The sequence below is a fragment of the Mastigoproctus giganteus genome, chromosome 6 (genome assembly GCF_048544385.1).
Source record: "Mastigoproctus giganteus isolate SK-2022 chromosome 6, ASM4854438v1, whole genome shotgun sequence".
Lineage (NCBI taxonomy): Eukaryota > Metazoa > Arthropoda > Arachnida > Uropygi > Thelyphonidae > Mastigoproctus > Mastigoproctus giganteus.
The window spans coordinates 42973070-42994299 of NC_143580.1; the positions used below are offsets into that span (position 1 = coordinate 42973070).

General features: G+C 35.8%; 1 protein-coding gene across 1 annotated transcript in view; it reads left to right on the top strand.

Annotated features, from left to right (window-relative positions):
- The window catches only part of LOC150084200 (transmembrane protein 209), a 115119-nt gene that overhangs the window by 54207 nt on the left and 39682 nt on the right, over positions 1-21230 (top strand). Inside the window, exons 9-12 of the mRNA XM_090375090.1 lie at positions 139-311; positions 9720-9782; positions 17707-17803; positions 19941-20066. Of these exons, the coding sequence (XP_090231216.1) occupies positions 139-311; positions 9720-9782; positions 17707-17803; positions 19941-20066 (459 nt within the window). The remainder of the gene's footprint in view (positions 1-138; positions 312-9719; positions 9783-17706; positions 17804-19940; positions 20067-21230) is intronic.

A 21230-nucleotide genomic window follows, 5' to 3' on the forward strand; every position in this document is an offset into this window, starting at 1 on the left:
TCTTTTTGTACTGAGAAGAGATACTGATTTTCCTAATGCACAGGGTAGAGTAGTAGTAGTGTGATTAGAGCCTGATTTATAAGTTTTTAGTTTGGAACCTGATAATCAAAATAACAATATTCTTATTGTCAATAATAGTGACTTCTGAAAACCAAGGTGCAGGAGGTTCCAGTTTATGGAACTATCATCAGAGAACGGCTGCCAGTCTTTCACCTTTATTAAAGAAGCAGCAGTACCTTCCTTCTACTCGATCTTCACAATCTGTTACCGCTCTTAGTGATGATTCTCCAGCTACCCATTCTGGAGATGGGGTAAGGATGCTTAAATCTATTGCATCTTTTTTTTTTTTTTTTTTTTTTTTTTGTTAGGATGAAAGATTAATTTTGTTAAATACTAATTTAAACATATCAGATGGGCAAAATTAAACAACTGAGCCAAATTAAGGCCTCCTTCATCCATGCAAAACAAAGCAGTGTGCAAAAAAGCTTTGCATAACTGCTGCTGATATCAGTATACCAATATTTTTCTCTCGCACCCACCCACCCACCTACCCATCCCGTTTGCTAAATTACTGAAGTGAGTATTAAAGAATTTGCTCATTCAGTACAGAAACACAAATATATACTGCATATGATAGAAGCTGTACTGTATCTTATTGCTACACAACACATTATCACACCCAACAATTGCTACCAGCAAATCTGGATATGTGCATCATTTTGCACTATAATGTGCTGAATACGTGAAATTATTATTATTATTATTAATATCCATAATATGCAAGGAAGCCTGAGGCTTATGCTGCACCAGGAAAAAAAAAAAAAAAAAAAGTTCCCCAGTAACCTAGAGAGAGAGAGAGAGAGAGAGAGTCAAAAGTAGAAGGGAATGGAATCACCAAGAAAGAGAAGAATGATGATATCCAGCTAATATTGTGGGATGCATGCTCACCAGAGAATGTGAAACAAAATATTTTTGCGTGTCCTTTGCACTTTACTAAAGGAACTGTAGTTAGGCTTCAAGACAGTCATCAAAAGCTTGTGTTTTTAAGAAACATTGCCAATATGCCAATGAAGTTGATATTCAGTCGAACAATGATATTGTGTTTTTTTTTTTTTTTTTATGAAAACCCCAAATACGAGAGGTATTAGAACCTATAGTACTTAGTACCATGCTTGGATTGGAGGTTGAGAAGACGAGAGAAGATATTTGTTGACATTAGACTTGAATTTCTGTAGACTGTAATTTTCAGGAAATACATATGAAGAAAGGTTGTTTCAGAAAGTGGCAGTTGAATGAATAAACGAGGAAGATGAAAAGTTGGTTCTGTGAGTTTGAAGTTGGACAGTAAATGGATGTTGAATGGTGGAGGCATGTGTTTGGACTGTTTTGAAAGAGAGAGCAGAAATTATAGAAGCCAAATCAGAAGAACAGTGCCCATGGAAGCATCTATGGAAGAGGCATGCAGCAGAAACAGTGTCTATGAGAGCGAGTGGAGAGACTCTGTTAGAGATGAGTCATTAATTAACCTACTTGCCCTCTTCTGAATAGAATCTAGAAGCCTGAGAGAGGTTTTGGGGGCACTGCCCCAGATGTGGGAACAATATTCCATGGTAGGGTGGATTTGAGATTTGTACAGAGTGAACGGCTGTTTGGAAGAAAAGTAATGCCTAGAGCGAAAGAGAAAACCAAGTTTTTTAGATGCAAAGAAAGCAATATTTGACTTGTGCTTGTGCCAAGAGAGATTAGAAGTCAGGGTAATCCCCAAAAGAGAGATACATCAACTTGCCTAGAAATCGGAGCATCACCAAAGATAAGCATGGGAGCAGAAGAACCCTTTTTGCGAGATATAAGACAAGACCGAGTTTTAGAAGGATTGAAATCAACTAAGTTGTCTTTGCCCCACTGGAGAATTACCTGGAGATCGGCATTTAAGGAATTGGTAGCGGATATTCAAGAAGTTGAAGCTGATTGAGCAGGGCAAGGTTTCTCAAAATGGAAAGTGGGATGCAATGTGCTATCATCGGCAAAACTATGGATAAGATTTCCAGTCATGGAAGAAGGTCATTAATATACAAGAGGAAAAGAGTGGGGAAAAGAACTGAACTTTAGCGAAGAAGTTAGAAGACACAGAGCCATCTACCATCACATTCAGTGAGTGATCAAAGAGAAAACTGGATAACCGATTACAAAAAACAGTTGGCAAACCATAAGATGGAAGCTTGTTTAGAAGACCTTTATGCCAAACACAATCGAAAGCCTTTGAGATGTCAAGACCAACTGCTTGTGTTTCACCGAACTTTTCCATTGAATTTGTCCATAAATGGGTAACATAAGCCAGAATATCACCAGTGGATCGACACTGTCAGAATCCATGCTGGCGATCATTGATCAGACAAAAGGTTTCTAGGTAGTTTTAAGAGTTGGCGGTTAATTGATTTCTCCATTACTTTAGAAAGAGTAGAAGTAATTGCAATGGGATGGGAGGGATTTGTCACCCTTTTTAGGAACTGGCTGGATATGAGCAAATGTCCCAGCTGTAATTTCAGGGGCACAGATTTTGAGAACAAATGGAGAAATACCATTAGGATCTGGAGCTTTCTGAGCATCAAGATTCATCAAAATCCTTCTGACATCCTTTTGATGGAAGACCACAGGAGCCATTGAATGGAGCATGTTGGGAATGGTGGGAGGTGTTTTACCAAGATCATTAATACATGAGTTGGAAAAAAAATGGGATGCTAGCAGAACAGCTTTATTCTTGGCTGAAGGACAACAGAACCATCTAGTTTTGACAGAGGTGGGAGCAGAGATGGACAAAAGTTGCGGCCAATAGCTTTGGCAAGAGACCAGAATGCTCAGCTACCATTAGGGAAAGAAGCAAGTTTTCTACTCTTAGCCTGTTCAAAATCTAGTTTGGGCTGATTAATAAATGTTGCAAGTTTTGGTGTAGGCAGAAAATGAAACTGAAGAATTGGAAACAAACCAATTACGATATGCAACATTCTTCTCTTGAACAGCCTTAGCTTAATGGACAAGAGTAGAGTGTGGAATAAAGGATTCCATTCCTACAAGAATAATTTGACTGACACAATCTGAGCAAACGTTGACATTAGAAGTTTTGAAACAGTAATCCGACCAAGGAAAAGAAGAAAAGAAATCTCACAGGTCATCCCATTTTGCATTCTTGTAATGCCAAACAACACGAGGTTGGGAATAGCCATGAGATAAAGGCTCCATTGGAGAAGAGACATTCACCATGTTGTGATCCGAGGTTCCTAAGGGACCATTCACTTCGACCGTGTACTTAGAAGGGTTGTTTGTGGAAAAAGATCAAGTGTGTTGGCCGTATGGTTAGGATTGTCTGATATTCTGGTAGGTAAATGAACAATCTGTGCGAGGTCATTAGTAATTGCAAAAGCCTCAGCACCTCGACCAGCTGAAATAGTGTGACTAGAAAACGCTTAGCTTAGCATTTAGGCATCTAAATAATCTACATTATCTTGCCTTCTAAGTGCTCTCTCAGCAACAGAAAGACCTGGCAGCCTCTTAGAGCTGATATCAGGGATTTTTTTCCATAGGAGATCACAGTGGCAACAGGCATTAATTTTACTGTCTTGTCTAGTAAATTAATATGAATAACACCTTTGGCATTCCAGAAACACTGAATGTCATTTTGTTTTCTAAAGACAAGACCAGTTTTTTTCAGTAGGGCTGAATTTGTGTGTCTCTACTCAGTACCAACACCTTGCTTTGTGGTATAAAGCAATGGACCCATGTCTCAACACTCGTTACACTGCAATTCAAAAAGATCTCCTTACCCATAAAAATTGTTCATTCAGATCCGGTGAAGTGTAAAAAAAAAATCAGTTCATTCACCTTTCGTTCTAGCTGTTTTAAAACACAGTGTGCACTGATTTTATGAAATCCCAGGTCATTACCAATTAGGTAGGCTTTGATCAGTATGTGCAGCCACAAGCAAGAAAGTTGCAACTCCTGCTTGTACACTACCACCAAAAATGCATGGCTCATTATGAACTGTGGAGGTGAAAATTCATCTGCCTTTGATTCAGTATTTATATAGTTACAATAAATGTGTAAACTCTTCAGGCCTTGTCCATCTCAAGAATAAATAGAATTTTATTTATTTACTATTGTGGTACTAATGCTTCCAACACTGATATTAAGCTTTAATGCTAGTCAGCTCACTTTTATTCTTTTTTATACTGCACAGCTTTATCAACCTACACAAGATTGATTGTTGTTGTTGGCTTCGCTTTGTGTTTTTATTCTCCATGCATTCACAACTTCTCATTGAATAATTTGCACTATTCAAATGTTGAAGGCTGTTACAGGCAAAATTCCATATACTAGTGAATTTTAAAGTCCTTTATACGTTTCTTGCAGAAATCTGTGGCACACTATAGCCTCAGTTGCTTTTGCACCAGAAAAACAGAAACCAACCAACAAAATCCTTGCAGAGGAATTGAATAATAATTTTCTTTTCCACTGAGCTAGAAATGCAGATGTCATCTTATTTTATTCTATGAGTGGCCATGACAACTAAACAGGTTGCTTTTCATAGAGCTACATATTAGTGATAATTATACGTGCAGTTTGTTAAAACTGTGTCAACTATATGATTTAAAAAAAAAAAAATTGTATGTCCTGGTATATTCGAACCCTCCCTTATAAAATTTTTTTATGTTTTTACTACTTGGTTTGTAATTTTTTTCCTGATCATTAAGTCAACTCCATTACTTAGTATTAAAATTATATACTGATATCTGTTAACTATTATGAAATTCCTGAAAATTACTTGTAATTGTCCTTAACATTTTAATTAGATGATAATTGCAACTGCATTCTCTCTCTCTCTCTCACACACACATGCACACACACACACACATGCACACACACACACACACATGCACACACACACACACACATGCACACACACACACATGCACACACACACACACATGCGCACACACACACACACATGCACACACACACACACATGCACACATGCACACACACACACATGCACACACACACATGCACACACACACATGCACACACACACATGCACACACACACACACACACACACACACACACACACACACACACACACACACACACACACACACACACACACACACACACCTCGATCCACTTTGATTTGTATACCACGAGATGGTGAAATATTACCTGAGGTAATGGTTGTTATGCCATTTTCACAACATCCAGTAGCTATAGTATGGTGGGTAGCAGTGAATGCATGTCATGAATGGTCCTTTTGACTTCAGTTCATTAATGTTTGATTGAATTGAGATTCAAAGAATAGGGCAAATTTTATTCTTCTTTTATACTGCACAACTTTATCAACCTACATGATTGCCACAGAATTGATTGTTGTTACTGACCTCGCTTTGTGTTTTTATTCTCCATGCATTCACAAAATTGGGCAAATTCTTCTAGACATATCTTGAATCATGTTTGCATATTTCAGACCTGGTACATTACTTTACTGTGAAACAGTAGGAGTTTCACAGTAAATAATGCACCAGGTGATCCACAGCCAACATGTATATGCATATTAAGATCCCATGCACTTCAACAAAACATCCCTCAGTTTATGACATTACTGCAGCTGACCTGTGTTATCTACACTACACACAAAGGGTCTTCTGACTTGGTTGGTTTTTGCTATGTGCATACTACCCTACTTCTGTTAATTAATCAAAAGTGGTTCGTTCATGGTGTTCCTGACATTGTCATTATTTCCTGTGATATTGAATTAAGTGGAAATTCTTTGTAATTATCTATTATTGTACCTCAAACAATGGGGAATTTGATCCTTTGTTTCTAGAATGGGCACCAGCAGTGCCACTATATATTGCATGATGAACTGTTCCACTGTGACCCTTTCTGGTCCAAATAATATGCTCCCCCTTTCTCCCTTTAGACCAATCAGTATCTCTTATACTGCAGATTTAAATAATCTGTTTTGCCACATGCTGTACTGTAGTGTTGGTCTACCTCTGAAGAGATGGCAATGCTGCAGAAATACTGTAAGGGAGATGATTACAGTTAACTCTTTCACTGCTGCCTTTTCCAGTGATGGTTTCAATCCAGGGTTGAAAACCACAGGAATGAGTCAATCTGATTGGAAAGCGCAGGAGCATTTGTGGGCTTTCTTCACAATATGACTGAATTAATCAGCTCCTGGTTGAAGATTGCTTGACAAAAGTATCTGGTTTTCCTTTTGTCAAATTGGAAGAAAAAAGTTCTAAAGGTAGGATGGTTTCCCTCCAAGTGGATTGAAATCCAAAGCTGCATATTTGTGTTCAAGAAGCAGTGCCAAGACAACTCTTAAAATTTGATGAGAATGGCAGGAGTTGGCAGCCACCTTTTTTGAATGAAGAACCATTTTTGAACTCTCCCCCCCCTAAAATGTGAAGAGCCATTTTTGAACCCCCTCTCCCAGCTTTCCATTTCTTAAAAAACTTCCCGGGTTTTTTAAGAAATGGAATAGGGTGGGAAGGTTTTTTTTATTAAAATATATATATATATATATATATATATATATTAATAAATATTTTGAAATATTATTTATTAATGCTTGCGATGCTCAGGCAAACTAAACTGAGAAGTGTTTTCGGCTTGCACTGAAACTAATGCTATATTCATGTCGCAGCCCACTGCCACTCCCACTGTGCGCCGCGCTTGTCGTACATGTTGGCTACAAGTTAAAGGGCTGTAGTTACATGTTCAAAGATCCGCAGGTTGCCAACCCCTGCAGTATGGCAATAATGCTCTGTTTTTCTTATGCTAAGTTTGGTTTAAAAATTCATTTTTAGTAAATGGATAAAATTCCTGCTATTTATATAGTAATAGTAGTAATAGTTTTCACCATAGTGCAAGGAAGCCACAGGCTTTTGCTGCCCTGGCAAAAAAAAAAAAAAAAAACACCAAGTAGATAAGAAAATATAAATTATATGCTTCCCTCCTCATACAGGTAACTATTCAGTTGATCTTTAAATTTATTCAAACTGCTAGCCTCAACTACCTGCAAGGGCAATTTGTTCCAGCAATCAACAACCTACTGGCTAAAAGAAAACTTCTTGCAATGTAATGTAAACCTCAACCCCTGTAATTCGAATTTATGACCCCTAGTTCTAGAATAACAGTGAAAATTTCACCTTCATTCATTTTACTAATCCATCTCAGTGCCTTATAAACCCCATTCGGTTCACCTCTGAGATGCCTGGTTGCCAAGCTGTGTAGACCACATAATCGGAGTCTTTCCTCATACGGCCATCATTTTTTCAATCTCAGTGGCTACTGTATGGCTAGTAATCTCTTATGGGTATGTAAAACTGTTCATAATTGTCAACAGCTTTTATATGAGAATACAGCAAACCCCCGCTATTCGCGGTATCTGTATTCGCGGTTTCGCGTATTCGCGATCGCCGATTTAATATAAAATGAAACCTGAAAAAATGTGAATTTTAAAGCGCCGTGAATATTTTCCGCCATAAAAAACATGGGCGTGGCTAAAATTATCTTTCCTGGTCAAAACAGCGCTCAGTGGGTGGGGGGAGAGGGGTGAAAAAATCGCGAGCGTGGATGTTTCTCGGTAATCTTTGTTCAGTATGTGTTAGTCATGGAAGGTTTCGTCGTTTGCTTTTAATTTATATGCTTATAAACTGAATAAATTTATCAATTTATAAATTGATATGCTTACAAAAATGATAAATCTACCGTTTTGCAGTGTAAAACAGACTTTTTCGAGTGTGTTAATGGAAGAAAGTGACTTTATTGTGGACAAGTTCTTTCTAACCCCTACAAAAATATGGCTACGAATAAAAAGAGAAATGTGAAAATATCAAAGAAGGTGATAACATTAGCGAATAAAATTGAGTTATTAGACAAAATTTCTAATGGTGAAAGTGTCTCCTCAGTGGCAAAATATTATAAAATCAATGAGTCAACAGTACGATCAATCAAGAAATCGGAAGAAAAAATCCGCCGTAGTGTCCGTGAAAACGCGCTAATTGCTTCAAAAATTTGCTCTGTAACTCGTGATGTTAAATTAGAAAAAATGGAAAAGGCTTTAAATCTGTGGATAGAAGACCGAACTCGAAATAAAATTCCGTTAAGTTCACTCATCATTCGCGAAAAGGCAAAGCTCCTCTATCAACACTTTAGCGAAACTGGTGATAGCACTGGCGGGATGTTTTTTTTTTGCTAGCAAAGGCGCTGGTTTGAAATTTCTAATAAATATTACATTTAATATTAAATTGTTTGTTATTTTCATTTCGATGCCATATGCTTGCATTTCACTATGTACTGTCTATGTACATGTCATATTATGACGGTACATATAATACATACATAGACAAAATTTTAGACTAGTTTTTCTTATATATTTCATACTTTGGAACGGAACCCCTTTATTACCATGGGAGCCATAACTCAGTATTCGCGTTTTCGGTATTCGCGAATTTGTCAGGAATGTAACCCCCGCGAATAGCGGGGGTTTACTGTAATACAATTTAAGGCAGTAATTCTTATTCTGAAACTTTTGGCATTTGGTTAGTTATACCTTCCTTTAATTTATTGAAAAAATTTCAGACCTCAAGGAGGAGAACTGTTAACCATAGTAACTATTTTGTCAACCATCTTCCTGATATAAGTATTGTAGTATAAAAAAAAAAAAAAAGACTATCACTGCATTTTCAGATTTAGCACTAGGAATTTATTGTAGATTGGAAAATTTCACATTCGCTCTTCTTTAAAATGTTGATCATACATTTTGGATGGAGCCCAAAAAAACTCCATACTAAAGAAAGCAATTGATTATTCAATTTCCCCCTTTTGCTTTTCATCACACAGACCATTAATTTTATTGCACTGTATAATTGATTAAAATAAATTTTCTGTCTATTATTAAACATGTTTTTCTATCAGCCAGCATTCTTTCATTATTCCTAATAAATTCAAACTGAATTCTGCCTCTTCTGTCTTCATTCCTACTTCTGTTCTGTGTCTGTAGGTGCCTCCTTAGCCAGGTGGGAAGGAGCAGCAGTGCGTAGCACACGCTTCTTGAATTGACTGGGGTTTGAGCCTGTCACCACCAAATACAGAATGTGGAAAGGTCAGGGAATGACCACCACATATCCCGGAGCAATATGGCCTTAGTTGCTAATGCTCCTAAAAAACCAAATAACAAAACAAAACAAAAAAACTTCTGTTCTGTGGAAAGTGTAATGCTCAAATTTTAAATGTAACACTAATGAGTTCCTTCTTTCTTGACATTGAGCTCTGATGACTTCATCAGTTCTGTACTTATATTCATTCTATCTCTGCTTTTAACTCACTGGTATCGTTTTATTTTGGGTAGACCTTTTACTTTAAATCTTGAGGGTGGTAGAGTAAGTTCCTTAAAAAAAGCAATGAAGTAATAAGAAAATGTAATTGCACTATTTCTTGATTGCAAATAATAATAAAAAATCAAACGAATTTCAGAAACCTGGCAAATTTACATTATTCTGCATAAAGTTTCAAAATAAAAATGTTTTAAATTTGTTTATTTTTGAACAGTCACTTACCTTATTTCAGTTGTTTTTATGTAAATATTTATTTTTCCCTTGTAACCAATTAATATTATAATTGTAATTCTGTAAATATCATTTAATGGTAATTTTTTTCCAGATCTGGAGCAAACTGAAATTAAAAGATGAAATTTTGAATCTTTGGTTAGAAAATCTTCGAAAGGTAAATATTAAAAAATAAAACAAGTTAGTAATGTATGCAGTGCATTACATTTTAGATGTGTGTGATTTTTTTCCTCTTAGATTAATTGAATTTTTTTTTTCTTTTACTGTGATTTATTTAGAACTGAAAATTAAATATAGTTATCTCCTTATCAATTAATTAAATTTAAATGAAGATTATAACTTTATAGAATACTTAATAAAAACTATTTTGTTTTAAGTTTCTTTACTCTACATATACATGTATAGAGTAAGCTCCATATATATGTATATAATATTGTAAGTAGAATGTGTAAAGTAGATTTAATTGGTTTAAGTCTAATGAAAATACGGTATACACTGGGAGTGATATATGGAATGCAAAAGGGGAAGAAATGGACTGGAGATTAAAATAAAGATAAGAAGTGAAAAAGCGACCAAAATGAAATAACACTGCGGTGTCTTTCACAATTTCAGTGTCATCATCAGAGGTCATCCACCGAAATTATGAAAAAGACAGCAATGTTCTTGCTTCTGTTTCCGACATGATCTGTATGCTTGGGTGCACGTGTGTAGTTGCCTTCACAACTGCAGGGTACTTTTTGCTAATGCAGTGTCCCTGATCCATAAGCTATATTACTATTATTATTATTATCCTTTTCATACAGGCACTTTCCCCCCTATATTAATTAGCTTCTTAGTACCATTATTTTTTACTATATATATATATATTAAATGTTACAGTGGATAAAAAAAGGTTTTCAGTTGAAATAATTTCAGTTAGTGAAAGGTTAATAAGTCGGGTATGACAGATGCATCTAAAAGTGCAAAGCAGCATTAAAGAATGCAAGAGTATATATAAGTTTGTATTAATATATTGAATAAAGTATGTATAAATGGATGTGAAAATTACACAGACTGCCAGAAACTAGAAGGGTGAGGATAGTAGAAAAGGAAGTGTAGTAGATATGTTAAAGGTGAAAGAATGTTAATATCCTAAAATTTATGATGAATTAATTAAGAAAATTATGGGCTGAATTACATAGCCAGTAGAAGGTGGGTGAACTGTAAAGTAAAATTAGTACAGTAAAATACAAATAAAATAAAAATAAAAAGTGGTACAGCTGTCATCAGATGTGGGGAGGAAACATATTTGGATAATGGTCGAATATAGGTAAGGCAAATGTGCAGAATCTGATGTCAGCTGAAGCAAATATTGATACATGATCAGGTAATTTCATCAGGGGACTACACCTGACCATGATCAGGAAACACTATGGGCAGGAAACGCAGTTCCTGATACATGACAATTCATGGTCATATGTAGTCCCCGGATGAAATTATGGCACTGTAATTTGCATCCATTTATGCATACTTTATTCAATATACTAATACAAACTTATATATATATATATATATGTGTGTGTGTTTGCGTGTGGTTTGTAGAATAAATAAAGTGTCTGTGAAAATGGAAATGAAAAGTATACAAGGTGCTAGGACTAAGAAGTTTAAGAGATAGTAGAAAGTGGAAGTGAAGTAGTGGTTAAACAGGTGAAAGAATTTGAAAAACTTAGTCTAAAAACGAACTGGGGGGGAAGGAATATACAAGTAAATAAATAAAGTTATTTATAATTTATTTATTTATATATAATGTTACTTATTTATTTATTTACTTGTATATTCTCTTTTTCACATATATTCTTCCGAATTTCACGTATCATTTAATTTTTTAATTGGTAAGGTAATAAAGGGTAAATTTGTGGTTAATATATCTTTACTTTTATAGCCTGTGGATAATATTCCTCCTATTTTCACTAATTAGAATCGCTATTTAATAGAATTAAAATTCAATTCACAAACATGATCACAATGACTGGCGCTCACTGCACATCGTATAGTGAACAGTACTTTACTGTGGTGAGTTCGTCGTAACGTAATTTGATTGTACAGTGAACTAATTGTAAAGGGGGGGGGTACATTGTATTTTTAACTATTTACATGAAACTTCGGATAATTGGAGCAACCGCTTAATCGGGCCAAAACGCACTACTCCCGATGTGTCCCAAATAACCGGAATCGACTGTATATACATATATAGAGTAAGTTGCTCTTCACAAGCAACACTACATTTACAACTCTTATATAACTATACAAGCAAAGTGTGGATATACTGTCTAAAGCTAATAATACTGAATTAAAAATATTTTTACTCTATGAATTTGCTTAGAAACTGGGGAAATTCGGACACTCCATCATGTGTCTACCTGCAGCTTCATTCAGCACACCGAACTGAATATTCCGACTTCGCGCCAGTCTACACAGACGGTTCGAAGTCAGAATCATATGTGGGATCTGCTGCTGTCTTTACAGACAGCACTATATCAGAGCAGATTCCCTCTGAATGCAGCATATTTACTGCAGATCTGCACACTTTAGAATTAGCCTTGGATCACATTAGTAAATGCCAATACCAACGGTTCATTTTATATTCCGACTCTCTTAGCATGTTACAGGCTTTAATATCTGTGAGATATAATCCTCATCCAGTTCTATCTAGTATTCAGCAGAAGATTCACTTCCTCCGTGGACGTGAATATGATATCCGCTTCTGCTGGATTCCCAGCCACATTGGGATTAGGGGAAATGATTTGGCTGACGCCGCAGCCAAATCAGCAATTCCCAATAATAACCGCTGCCTGTCAGTCCCCTATACAGACTACAGGCAAATAATACACGAGAAGATACACTCCCAATGGCAGGATTCGTGGAATAGACAGACTGTGAATAAATTATATCATATAAAGCCTGTAATTGAACCGTGGCAGTCTAGTCTGCGCAGGAATCTTAAGGAAGAAGTTGTTCTTGCCCGGACCCGCATAGGACACAGTAATTTAACTCATTCGTTTCTGCTGAGGGCTGATGACCCTCCTATGTGTGAGTCCTGTGGCACAATTTTAACAATAAGACACATTTTAGTTGAATATCCAGATTTTAGCAATATCCGTTTTACCGCTTTTAATCATCTGACTGAGCCGTATACACTCAGTCAGATTTTATCTGACAGTGACCATGTGTCTGCTATTTTTAGCTTTTTGAAATCAGTAAACCATTTTACCCTTATTTAAAATATCTACTTTGTTATTGTTACTCGTTTACTGATATTTGTCTTTTACTGTTTATATTTGTTTTTTTATACTTTGACTTGGTGACCTAATTCTTTAGGCCACTGAAAAAAAAAAAAAAATTTATTTTTTTTAATGACCAGATTTTGGCGCATTATAGCCTTAGTTGCTAATGCGCCAATAAAACCCAACAACAAACAAACAAACTCTATGAATTTCTTTTTTACATACAAATTATATGGAAAAAAAAGAAATAATAATTGCCCGATTTCTGTTTTTCTAATTTTAACAAAACTTGGAATGGCTTGACAAATCCTAAAAGAATTAAATATAAAATTTCATGAAAATCCATCCACTGAGAGTGGGACATTACACATGGATGGATGGACATGGTGAAGACAATAGGTGCTTTTGCATATATATGCAAATATGCCTGAAGAGTGTGATCTGTTAGTCTGAAACACGATAATTATAAATAAAGCGACATTAATACTTATTGTAAGGAACTAATACAAATTTACACTGTGCCTCTGAAAAGTGAGACAAATTTAAAAAAGTGGGGGGGGGGATAAATGATCAAAAGGAAAAATTGTTCAAAGATCATTCAAAAGCTTAAAAATGATAGCATGTTTTTTATTTTTTCAAAAATTTATTTCAAAGGGAAAATGGTCTCCATGGGGACTCTGTACACTTGTTACGTGTCCTTTTAATCATCTGAAAGTATTTCTTGAAATTCCTCCAAAGTTCTCCCTAAAATGATCAGTCATATTCTTTTGGATGTTTTGACAGTGTGAAATTGTTTTCCTTTCATGTCATTTTTAACATCAGAAAGAGAAAAAAAAGTCAGCGGAAGCTGAATGGAGGTTGATCTCCATAACCCCTCTTTGCAAAAGAAATATTCAAATAGTTCTTTCTTTGCTGCAAATTACATCATTATAAGAATAAATTTTTGTCCCTTTTCAGCAGTTACATTGTATATCTATCTGTGGGCTTTAGCATTAGTAGAGGCACATGAAGCAAGAAAGCAAGCATATACAGCATCAGCCAAAAAAAAAAAAAAAAAGTACCCATTTCACTGATCTGTTCATTCCATATGGTTGTTTAGTTCTGCCTTAAATTTATTTAAGCTATCAACTTCCACAATAACAGATGGAAGTTTGTGCCAGAAATCTACTACCCGCTGGCTAAAGGCAAACTTCCGCACATCTATTCTACAACTATCTTTCCTCAGTTTGAATCTATACCCCCTCAGGTTCTTACTATGAGCAAGGGAAAGTATCCTGTCAGCATTGAGCCTGCTCAAACCATTCAAGGCCTTATACACTTCAATCAGATCACCTTGCAGGTGCCTAGTCTCGAGAAGCTGCAATTTTCCACAACTTAAGCCTTTCTTCATAAGAGCACCCCCTTTGTTCCCTTCACCAGTATTGTTGCCCTTCTCTGTACTCGTTCTAGCAACTCTACATCCTTCCTAAAATGAGGCTTCCAGACCTGTACGCAGTACTAGGTGTGGTCTGACCATTGCCTTATACAAGGGGATAATCACTTCCTTATCCCTATTCACAAAATTCCTGTGTATCATTGACAAGACCTCAAGACCTACTCTGGCAGCCTATCTGCACTGCTCAGAAAAATTCATATCTGACTGCACAGTTATCCCAGGTCTCTTTCATTCTCCACTACCCTGAGTGTAACGCCACATAAAAAAAACTGCAGCCATTATCAACCCAACTGCGGGATGGAAGCCTCCTCAACAATTCATGTTGATGGAAATGGACCATAATCTGCCACGCTGGTCCAGTGCAGGTTGGCAGATCAACCATATTTAGCAGTCAGGGGCTTGAACCCTGGTCTACTCAATACTCAAGGAGCGTGTGCTACTGCACTCCCGCTCCTGACCACTCGGCTACGGAGGCCACTCATATAGTTTGTATATTTCTCTGGGGTTACTGCTACCCATAAGCAGTACTTTGCATTTGTTAATGTTAAACTTCAGTTGCCACTTCTCAGCCCATCTACCCAACTTTCCAGATCCTGTTGCAGCAACATACTGTCATTACTATGATGCTCATCGATCAATACTCATCGATCACTACTTTATCTTCTCCCACTCAACCATCCTTTTATTCATTGTAGCAATTTATTCATTGTCATTACTGTTTTTAAGAACCCTGCCAACCTTTGTATCATCTGCATACTTTGACATTAAGCTTGATATACCTTCATCAATATCATTGATAAATATACAAAACAACAGTGAGCCCAACACCAAACCCTGAGGGACACCACTAATAACATTAGTCCGTGCAGAGCAGTACTCATCGATCACTACTCTATCTTCTCCCACTCAACCATCCTTTTATTTTCATTGTAGCAACTTGCCCTTAATGCCATACTGCTCCAATTTGTATAGTAGTCTTCCATGTGCAACAGTATCAAAAGCTTTCCTGAAATCCAAGTATATGATATCAAAATTATTTTTTGCATCCAGTTCCTTTTTGACCACATCATAGTATCCAGTCAAATTGGTCAGACAAGACTTTCCTTGACAAATCCATGCTGTGTCTGAATTATTACAGCTGCCTTGTCTAAATGATCCTGCAATGCTTCTTTAACCAGTAACTCCATTATTTTCCCTGGAACAGAAGTCGAACTAACAGATCTGTAATTACTCGTTTCGCCCTTTGATTCCCCCTTTGTGAATTGGAGATACATTTGCACATCTCTAGTCAGTGGAGACTTCCCCTGAGTCCAAGGATGCTCTCATAATTATAGCTAAGGGTTTTCTTACTTCCCTTGCTGCCTCCGTTTATATAACTGGATAGATCCCATCCACCCCAAGTGCCTTTCTTATGTTTAAGTTCAACAATTGCTTCTCCACTTTGCTCTGAGTTATTACAAAATCATTTAACTCCGTGTTAGAGTTTGATAAACATCTGGCCCTCTCCTCCTTGAATAACTCCTCGTGTGTGCATGTAGATGCAAAATACTCATTTAGTTCGGCAGCAATCTGAGAATGATCATCTACAGTCAAATCGTTGATATCAAGTGGACCAATCTGATTCATCTTTGACAAGAGACCTTCTTTGACTAGAGACTGGTTCAGTATTACTGTTCAGTCTTGTAACCTTACTGGTTACTGTATGTATCTAACTTATTCTGTTTTTACTGTTTATCGTATGTATTTAACATTAAACCTAGTTTAACTACATCACGTCATTTTATTTTACTTTCCATTCCACTCTGTGCTACATAATTGAGAATATAGAACTTTATTTTGGTTGTTACTATCTGTCATATTTTGTGTCAAAACTTGCTATCGTCAGGATCATCTCTTCCATGAATTTTAGGACCATTAACAGTGCTGCAGAATCTTTATCCATGGTGATACCAGCCTGTATATGAGTTAAAGTAATTTCTCTCTCTTTCTCAATTGATGGAGTTAATCTTAGTAGTTCAAAAAGCTTTCCATTAGAAATGGAGAACAATTTTTTCCTTTCCCAAGGAACTTTCTGAGATTGTCAACATTAGCTACTTGAAACTTATAAAGATTTTTGATCTGAGTAATTCTGAAGTTTATCTCTGTTGATTTGTCAGTTATAGTGAATGGTTCTCTAGCAATGACATGCAATTTCTCTGCTAGTCTTCTCCTTAAAGTATTCTTCAGTAGAACCAAATGACCTACCATGATGGATTTATACTGTTGAAAGTTCAATCAAAAATGCAGATTATAATGAAAGCAATTTTAATATACATGTCTAAATGCACCCTTTGTGTTTACAATTGACAAGTGGCCATTTCTTTGACCAGCCTGATTTTCCACTTGGGAGTTCAGTTGCCAGTTTGACCATTAACTCTTGCTTCCTTCGTGTATCGTGGCTGGGATATCCAACCAACCGGTTGGTTCGGCACCATCGTGATATCCAGCCCGAGGCGGGAATCGAACCAGCGACCTTTGGGTTGCCAGGCAGGCACTTTACCTACCCGGCTAGCCCGGTCGGCATTTCTAATTAAAATGGTTGTTGCTCTGCTGTTGGCATGTACACAATGATACTGCCATCTGTGATCAAAGCTTGAGTTTTCTCTGCACTACTTGTTCCTTATCTCACAGCATAGAATACTTACTTACATTCAGTTATGCAGATATGAAAATTGTAAGTTAAATATAACTTGTCTTTTAATTTTTTGGAGGGTTCCCTGTTATTTATTGTTATTTGTTTTAAAGCATTAATTGTAACGCATTCATGAATCCACACTCCACTTCCTCAACTAGATATGTAAATATTTTTATCCCCTGTCCAGACTTTGTAGTATAATATTAATTCGAGAGAGAGAGAGAGAGAGAGAGAGAGAGAGAGAGAGAGAGAGAGAGAGAGAGAGAGAGGATATCATATCATTGGACCAGTAGACATCCAGTTATTTAATTTATTGGCTAATTAATTCTCTCACTTAAACATCTGCAATTATGATATACTCTATGCATAGAGTTTTGTATGAAATTAAATACTGGCACTTTCATGCATATGTCAAAACATGAAGACAATTTACATTGAGTAGGCACTCTCCTGTAAACAAATGTCATAAGTCACATATTTAAAGTTAACTTCACATATTTTGAAATAATTAAGAGTGACTATTTTATTGACTAGTTATTCTTGGTTAGCAGAGAATGGGAAGATGATAAAATCAAGATGGTTCAAAAGATGAATGCAGATTATAACAAATAATTGGCTTCTCTTTTGAATTTTGCTATAACAACTTATCTATGTATTTTATTAAATCTGAATAAATTTTTTAAAAAAATTATCCATATTTCATTTTCAGTGGATATGTCAAACCATCTTGGGAAAACTAGTTTCAGAAATTGACACCATTAATGAAACTTTACGTAGGCTGGGTTCTGCTGATCTTCAGATTGGAGGTAAACATTTATTTTAGTCTATGTATGTATGTACAGACAGCTATTCCCAGTTATTATGCACTTCACCTTAGTGCTGTTTCTTTATACAGTAAAAACATATACACAGTAAAAATAAATGTATACTGGCATGGACAGGTTATTGCTGCCCCATATGACACTGATAATATTCTTGGCAAAATTTTTCAGGCCCTATCAGCAACATTGTCATATAAGTCTTACTTTCAAAACTACAAAGAACAAACTGAAAATTATAAAATAAACTTTAGTACCACAAACTAATCGTTGTACAATCAACTACGAACTATGGTTGAACTACCAAATAGCCTTACACAATCAAAATTTGTGTGGGTCTATTGAGCAGTCAGTTCTGCAGCAGGTGGAATAGAATTTGGTATGTAATAATCAGGCATCTAAACAAAGAATCCTTTCAAGTTCTTCTACACCTTTACAACAGAATATACAAAACTGACAGACTTCACCGAAATTTGGTTCATTTGTTATTTGAGTATTTTAGACTCCAAGCTAGTAAGTCCTAGCTTGCCATAACTGAGATGTCTGTCACAAGCCTCCAGAACCAATACAGGGTGTTTCAGTTAAATATGAAGGTACCAGGGTCTGTTTTGCTTATTTTTAGTTTTAGGCTATTAGCCATCTGGACACTTTCAGTCATGGGCTAAGTATTACCTTTATGTTTTGAAATTTCTAAATTAAAATTTTGCATAATTAACTGCTCTTTTTCTCAGTGAAAAAAAAGTTGGTTCCTTTCTTCAATTTAAGTTTAAATACCATCTCTGTACTTCAGAAACAATTGTAAACAGATTTTATTTAAAACAAATACAGTGCTTGTAGTGTGAGGTAATGTTGCACGATCACACTCATAAACAGCCTTTTGCAGCAAACATCACATAACATTGTTTTGTGTTTTCATCAAATCTTCATTTCAGAAGTATAGACATGACATTTTTAGATTAAACCAAGACAGGGAACAACTTTCCCATTTAGAAAAACAGTAAATTAGGCAAATTTTTAATTTAGAAAAAATTGTAAAATCTAAGCAGTAATACTTAGTCTGTTTTTAACATCGGATTCAAAAATTTTAGCAAAGAATTAAAGCCTAAACTTAAAAATAAGTAGACCACAGTGCATTTTAATTTGAACATCCTCTGTGCACACGCACACACACACACACACACACTTGTTTTTGTATGCATACTGTAAATGTGAATATTGTTTTGTTCCTCCCGACTATAACTAAAAATATAAGTAAACTCTATTAACAGAATTATTGGGATTATAAGAAGTACAGGATAGCACTGATTTGTTGTTTCTAATGGGTTTTTTAGTTAACTTTTGCAGCAGTAATAGCACAAATCGTATCAAGCCTTTGGACAAAAATTATTAGTTTTGTCCAAATTAATTAATGAAGTTAACCTGTAATTAATTTCCTCTAATAAGAATTAATTACAAGTGATTAATTTCTTCATTAGAAGTGGATTTCCACTATAATCAAAAAAAAAATTAAGGCTCTTGTGCACAGAATCTCCTCAGCCTAAAATGCCAAACAAATCAGACCTGCTGGGAAAATTATGTTAATTTTTTTCTTTGATGCAAAGGAAATTATGAGGAATGCATGTCCTGGTGATATTCTCAACACTTGAAATTTCAAGAAAACTTTTTAAGAACACATTTATAAAAAAACACTGTACAATCTGCAAAATCTGCAGATTTTGCATCATGACACTGACAGAGTTTACTTCACATATGCTTTCAGTAATAGTTTTATGACAGATTAACAGTTTTGACTACTCTCTTTCCTGAAAGTTTCAGGGAGGGGGAAACTTTGATTTGGTATGGAGTTGATTAAAGCCTTGGAAACAGTGCCACAAGACTACAGAAGATCTTTAGACTACAGAAAGCATTTAAAGAAACAGTACAATAAGTATTTTAGAGTAAATGCACTGTAAAACATCTAGATCTGATTTGAACTGGTACATATTTTATCTTATTAAATTCACTTTTAATTATTCTGGGGTAGCCCTTTCATTATTACTGATGAAAATTGATATGTCTTTTTATGAATACTCTGCAAATAGTTATAATATATTTTATTATGTGTGTGTGTGTCTCTTCTCTGCAGAAGTTAGCCAGTCCACCCTAAGGCAGATAGCACTTACCAAAGGACAGCACATCCCTACCTTAAGTGCTCTTCTTCCATACTTGGACATCACTTTAAATCAAGAATATTTGGTTCAAAGGCTGAGAGGTAAGATTTTCACATTTTAAATTATGTCAAATGTGTTATTGAAACAAAGCACTTTGTTGTCTTGAACCTGTTTAATTTAAAATTTACTTTACAATTAAAATAAAATTTTACAGATAGCTGTACCATTTCAGAAGTGGAGAAGAAGAAAAACAACACTATGATACCACAAAACTAATGCAGAATTCGGGGTTTTACTTGGCAAGTTGCAATTTTGCTACCTGATCACCAAGGTACCCTGACAATGAAATTAAAATAGAAGCAGACTATAGGTGAAACACCTCTAGCAGTACACATGCACAGCTCCTCACTCAAGGAGATACACTCCCTTGTGAATGTGGCATCCCCACAAAAGGAAATTCCACATCTACAATAAATTGAATAAAATAAAATTAGAGAATTGACAAGCATCACTTCTTTTGGGAACATCAGTTCTTATGAATTCCAAATGGTTACATTTCAGTTGTAGCCTGCTTTCCTACAAAACATCAACAGACATCCCTAATATAATCTAGATACAGAATGGAACGTAGAAAATAAAAACTCAGGGATAGAGAGGGGAAGAAGCTCTCAGTATCTCTTTCAATCTCCTGTTATCTGAATAGTACATTTGGACAATGGTTCTTCTCTCTCTCACTTTCAGTGAGAGAGAGAGAGAGAGAGGAGAGAAGAACCACGCGCACATTCTGGCTATTTCCTCTTTGGTTATGATGGTAAGTGAATGCAGAGGAAAATATTCAGGTGGCCCTCCCTACCCTACCCTGTTCAGGATGGAAGGAGTGCAGAATTCAGCACTCCTTCCACCCCAAACACAACATAATCCCTTCAAAAATAATTTTGAGGAGTAACTGTTCTTACTTAAAACATGTTTGTGGTAGATAATTTGCTTCTAGTAGGTAATTGATGTAAATCCAAAGGGCTTTTTGAAGAACAAATGTTTTACTGTTCTGACTTTTGCAGTGTTAGGACAATTGGAATTGAAATGCAAGATTGCAGGTATCATTTATACTTTGTAGATTTGATAGTGCTGTTGCATTGAAATTGGTTGTTTAGACTTACACAAGGAGATGGAACAGCAGGCTTCCTATGCTTTGATGTGGTCTTTAGAAACTTGTCAGTAATAATGTGTATAGTGATTGAGGTTGTGAAAATAGTTATTTTTTAAAA